General features: G+C 36.2%; 1 protein-coding gene across 1 annotated transcript; it reads left to right on the top strand.

Annotated features, from left to right (window-relative positions):
- The first annotated feature begins 764 nt into the window (after positions 1-764).
- Positions 765-6,024, top strand: LOC100247306 (nudix hydrolase 25). The gene is made up of 6 exons (XM_002284359.5): positions 765-1,188; positions 2,961-3,011; positions 3,397-3,489; positions 4,318-4,412; positions 5,534-5,645; positions 5,742-6,024. Exons 1-6 carry the CDS (start codon positions 1,123-1,125, stop codon positions 5,844-5,846), a joined length of 522 nt encoding a protein of 173 aa, XP_002284395.2. The 5' UTR covers positions 765-1,122; the 3' UTR covers positions 5,847-6,024.
- Positions 6,025-6,096: the final 72 nt, after the last annotated feature.

Genomic DNA, 6,096 nt, shown 5'->3' with positions numbered 1-6,096 from the left:
GAGGATGACCCATTTTGTGATGCACGCATCCCATAAATTCTCAGTGGCTTCATCCAAATCCAAATGGGGAGCAGGTTTGATAGGAAGACAAATGGTTTATCATTTTCAAAAATTAATAATATACTGCACTTATTTTTGAAAAATATTTAAATTTTTATTATAGAAAAATGATTTTTGTAAAAGGTGATAATTTCATCTTAGCCCACTGATTTATGTGAAACACTTTGACCTTTTTGACCTTTTTGGTCTTCTGCAAAAGTGCAAACGAGATTCAAATTTACGGTACGAAAGCTTAACGAGAAACAGCTGGCAGCCTGACACATGATAACGCGAATATATTTATATTTTTTCTTTCTGAACGATGTTTGACCAAACTGGGCGTCGGACCAAATGTGGGGACCCCAGGAGGGTGCTGTGGTGAATAATACAATTCGCAGATTGGAGCGTGCGCTGCACGCCTCAGAGAGGGGCGTTATTTGTTTATTTATTTTTTTGTGATATCCAGCATCCGGGAGGTGATGATGAGATTGATGAAATGGCACAAAAAGGGAGATGCGGTTCCACAATCCACTCTCTTTGGCTCAAAGTCAACGACCCTCCCTCGCCCACTACTTTTTTCCTGCGATCTCTTTTGTTTTTTATGCTCCTCTTCATGTCCGCGTGTCCGCTTCCTCGCTACGTCACCATCCTCATGTACTTGCTATTGTGCGCCAGGCCGTTTCCTCTGCGCTCTTTACGGGTAGGAACACCAAGTGACCGCCCTCATTTCCCTTGTCATGTCCCTCCTTTAAAATTTTTTTAACATTTCTTATGAAGTGAAAAAAAAAGGGTTAGTTAAATTGTAACCGTCCATCAAATGGTGCTGGTGGTGGGACCAAGCCAGAGTGATAGTATCTGGACTTATCGGAAATGGGGATCACCAGGAGCGCATGAGGAAGCAAGTATGGGATCTCTACCCTCCCATATTTTAGTATTTGATTGTGCAAGTGTGGGTGCGCAGGATAAGGGACGTAGGATTATAATTTATAACACCAGCGCAAAGTCGACTCCGTCATCGTCACCGTCATTCCCCCCTATAAAGGCACCAAATCTCGCTGAAAACTGAGCTTAGAGCAGCTAACCATGGAGGGACTCCCTTCCGGTTACCGGCCGAATGTTGGAGTTTGCCTCATCAACTCCGACGATCAGGTACTCACAGTTTGCTACTCTCAATTTAAGAGTTTACTCTGCTCCATTTGGTTGGTGAGAAATTTCAAATCATACGAAAACGAAACAAAATTATAAATCTACCACACTATATGCGACTTCAACTTGTTATCGGATTTCTTTTAAGTTTTCATTCATTTTCCTGAGGCTTCTCGGTGACCAAACGGGCCGTGGCTAGTAAATGATTGTGAGCGGTGATAATTAAGCTAGGCTTAACATGATCCGGATTTTTTTTCCTTTGATTCGAAGCCCTAGAAATCTTTTTTCTAGATGATAACTGATTTGAGTGTTCGCATGATCTTTCTGTGATTGGATTGAGAAGTGCTTCTGGGATCGTTTTATTTTATTCTTTTTTTTTTTTTTGGAAATTAATGGAGAATTTGGAGGTTGAATTCTAGAGGCTGTTTAATATTTTGAAACAGTTTTCCTTCTTTTTTTTCTTTTGAAAATTACCAATTTTTGGTTTCAAAAGCAAGCAACTTACGTTTAATTTGTCTACAAACAGAGGTTTAGTCATTTGTCTGCATTAGATTTTACGGTTAAATACCTTTGCTCCTGTTCTTATGCTAGTTTTCTCTGTCTACCTGTAAAAGGAAGATGAATTAGTTAGTTGGCTCCCTGATTAAGCGTTCAAAGCACTCAAAGAAAAAGAATTGAACAGAGGAAGCAACGAGCATAACATTTGCTAAAAAAATTTAGGAGGTTATGGCTTGATATATAGGGATGCAAGTAGAAGTATAACTAGATTTTGACTGCTTCAGGCAGATTTGGCAACTTTTTTGGGAAAAATTGTTTGCTTTGTATAATTTTTATTTTATTGTTGAAAACTTAAGATTTTAGCCATATGATTTGTAAAAGTTGGAAAAATTAGAGCTGAATCTTTGGATTCAAGAAATTTCTGTTTTCTTAACTCCAGCTGATGAAAATCTTGGAATCTGGACCAGTGTTACCTTAAACATTGGCTCTGAGGTACTGAAACAGAATTGTATGGTATTTAATTTGGAATGTGGAATAACAGGGATAGGCATATTTAAATTACTTGATAGAATGTGATAAGCTAGTTGAACTGCAAGCCTGCTTGTTTTAGGTGATGTAAGTTGAATAATTGGTCATTATCATAAAATTGCCATTTTCCATTCTATCAGGCTTGCATTTCTTGTTACTATTTTTTTAGTTGTCTTACAAAAGATAAAGATACTGTACAATCAACCGAGGATTTTGGAATCCTAAGTTAATGTTTGACTAGTATTTTCGAGGTACCATTTTTGTTGTTAGAGCCTAAACAAGAGAAAAAAATTATCTTTAATGCAAGAAAAGTACTTTCAAAATGTTTAGCAAGTGATGCATGAAGTTAACATTTTGTTATGCCAGTTTACCACATCTGGATCTCTGTAATCTGGATGGCAATTTGATTGGCTACAGCATTTCATGGTTACTCATCTTTGAACTGTTGGGTCAAAATCAAGCTGAAAATTGAAAATTGGAACTATAATCATACCGATTTTTAGCTTGTCATGCTTTGTGGCTGAACTCAATCAAATGCATGAAACAGCATTTTAGTTGATGTTCTAAATTGTGCTGTTTGAAAGAATTCCTCAACATGTGCAACTTTTGTCTTGAAAAGAAGTCACTATATTGTGATTATATCCATCACTTAGGTGGAGTATATTGGAAATAGAGAGCAATTTTCATGGTTAGTATTTTACACTTCAAATAAGCATACATTTACCTTCTCTTTTTTTTCTTTTTTGCAGGTTTTTGTGGCTTCCAGATTGAATGTTCCAGGTGCATGGCAGATGCCTCAGGTTATACCTTGATAGATGCTCTGTTTAAATATAGAAAACCATTAGATCTTATAACTCAAGAATATATTATTGTCTTTGTGACCTGATGGGAACTTTCATACTTATGGACAGATACTGTGGAGACAAATCATCTATTGAATTTTGCTTTATATTCTTTTTAGATATATAGTAGGCACTTGCCCTGTTTTGGTGCTGATCACTAAAAAAATAGCCCTCTTATACATTGTTACATTGTTTTAAGATGCTTCTATACATACACACACACACACACACACATACATATTAGCTTGGCTTTACTTGTAATATTCTCATTTTTTTTATCACCAATATGTTGGCGACATCTCTCAACAAGCTTAATTGCCACTTTTGGGATTCTCAATTTTAGGGGGGTATTGAAGATGGTGAAGAACCCAAGTCTGCGGCCATGAGGGAATTGAGAGAAGAAACTGGAATAGTGTCTGCCGAAATTATTGCTGAGGTTGGTAAAAGAAGAAACTTTTACATGCTCCAGTTTTCTGTTGCATCACACACAAGGGTATGCTATGCTTAATGCTGACATAAAGTTCTCCTGTAATTATCAGGAGAGGAAAATTATGTAATTCTCTAGTTGGCTGTTCTTGTAGTTCAATATTGGTGTGTGGCACACCGAGATATTCATGTTTTAGTGATGACAACCCCCACCCCACCCTCCACCATCCTTTTACCCTGTAAAGAAACACCCAGATCTTCTAATTCATCCATTCTTCTCTCTTTTTGTTTTTCACAGGTAATTTTTTTGTTCCTAGGCATTGAATCTGGGATATTCCACATCCACATCCACATCCCCATCCCCATCCCCACCCCGTGCCACTTGAGCCAGGCCCCAAGGGCAATTAATCTATTCCTTCTCTTGTGAGAGAGCTGAGGCTCATTTGAGAAATACAGCTAATTAGTTGCTACATCACATATTGATTTGAACAATTCTTTGTCCCTAGTTTTAAAATTTTTAGAATCTTTTTGATGGTTAGAGTCGGGATATTTAACTTGACTTCACTACTTGAATGCTTAGCAGTTCCTTGAACTCTCAATTCTATTACATAATAGTTTCCCTTTTAGTTACTTTTTGAGCTTATGTTTTATCCTTTTAGAGTCATCCTGATGAAGATATTAAATATATATAACATGATCATGGTATAGCATAATCAATTGAATGCATTATACATCATTCTTTATGATATGCTCTTCAAAGTTGCCTTCCTGTTAATCTAGTGAACTAGTATACAATTAAGACCTTTTTTTTTTCTATAATTAAGGGTGTCTTTGACAGGTCCCAAATTGGTTGACGTATGACTTCCCTCCTGCTGTGAAGGCCAAAGTCAATCGCCTGTGGCGAGGTGAATGGCATGGTCAGGCGCAGAAGTGGTACATGCTATATCATTCTCAGTTTTCATTGGAATTGCAATGTTTATAAAATAACAATAATAATGGCAGCCATTGAATATGCCTGATTTTTTGTTTGAATCTTACTTTAATATATAGTTTCAACATGTGTCTAGATCATATCATGTAGGGATTCAACTTGGTTCTGATTGTTATGAAAAATGGATATCTGTGGTATATTGGATGCGCATGTGACAACAAAGAGAAAAATATAATTATCCCTCTTAGGGTAGCTGGTTGTATGTTCAGAAAACCTTTGGAAGTTGAGTTTTCAGGCAACTTTTCTGGCACTTTTTCAAATTGATAGCAGTAAAGGTTCAACCTCAATTACCTGGTTTATTCATGATTCATTCACTTGATTATCTCTCCACATGTGGAGCTCAGAGAATCATTTAACCCTAATTTAAGGATTCCATATTTGTGAAATTGGTCTTGGTCATTTGATGACAAGAAAAGCATTGTCAACAAGCCCTCATGGAATCAATGTGAGGCCAATCATATCCATAAATTCACATGTAGCAAAAAAAACTGAAGATTTAGATGGAAATTAAGGTGAGATAATGATTTTTAAGTCTAGGTAACATTTACCTATTTAAACAGAATTTATAGTATTCTTTCTGATAGATCAAACAGGATTCTAGCATGTTAGTGAAGTTTTAGGCATAATTTGGGAGATTGGAATGAACTTTCATTTTCTCCAAAGTGGAAGTAGATACTAATGTTTTAATTTACAATTTCAAAAGCTTGTGCTCATCAACTAGATATTGTATCCTGTGATCGGTTAGGATATTCTTCCTTGTGTTATGAATTGCAGGTTATGAAGCCTAAATGAAAGGTTTTGATATTCTAACAAATACTGAAAAGAGGGGAACATCCCTGCTGATATCTAACACTATATTTGGCTTCAGAAATGAGAACCTTTTACTGTATCTGAAAACAGAATGCACTTGTTCTTTTTTATTGTACACATGTCTTCAAACTTTGTGCTATCAAGATATTTGTGGGATTTTTTCTTTTTTCTTACTATTATATGAGGCTTTGAAAATGAATGAGAAAAAAAATGAAAAGAGAATCTTTAGTCTAAAAGTTTGGAAAATTGACAGGTTCCTTATGAGATTAACAAAAGACGACAGTGAAGTCAACTTAGCAAGTGGTGAAGCAGAACCAGAATTCTCAGAGTGGAAATGGTCAAACCCTGAAGAAGTTATTGAGCAGGTATGCTGCAAAAACTTCAATCACGAATATTCTTAAATTTGGGGTTATTTTGTATGTATTAAGGGCTTAGTAAGCATGGGAAATGATTGGCAACAGGCAGTGGACTACAAGAGGCCGACATATGAGGAAGTGATGAAAACCTTCAGACCTTACTTCAGTGGGAATGCAAACTCTGCCAAATGTAGATCAGCAAAATGGTGAATGCAGTGGGTGTGGGAGGTTTTGCAGCTCTGCAACTTCATCTCTCACTCTATTCGTTTAACTTGGGACTCAAACTTTGTTGGCTGTAAAAATGGATGTGGCAGGTAGACCTTCGTATTTAGATGGTTGGATAATTGTAATAAAATGTTTATGCAAAAACTCACTTATGTTTTCATGATATCACTTAGAAGGATGATTGCAACCTAATGAACAGAAAATGTTAAAAAAAAAAAGAAAAAAAAAAAAAAAA

This window comes from Vitis vinifera, chromosome 1 (genome assembly GCF_030704535.1).
Source record: "Vitis vinifera cultivar Pinot Noir 40024 chromosome 1, ASM3070453v1".
NCBI lineage: Eukaryota > Viridiplantae > Streptophyta > Magnoliopsida > Vitales > Vitaceae > Vitis > Vitis vinifera.
Note: the sequence above shows the minus strand (reverse complement) of the source record. Positions and strands in the feature narration are given on the sequence as shown.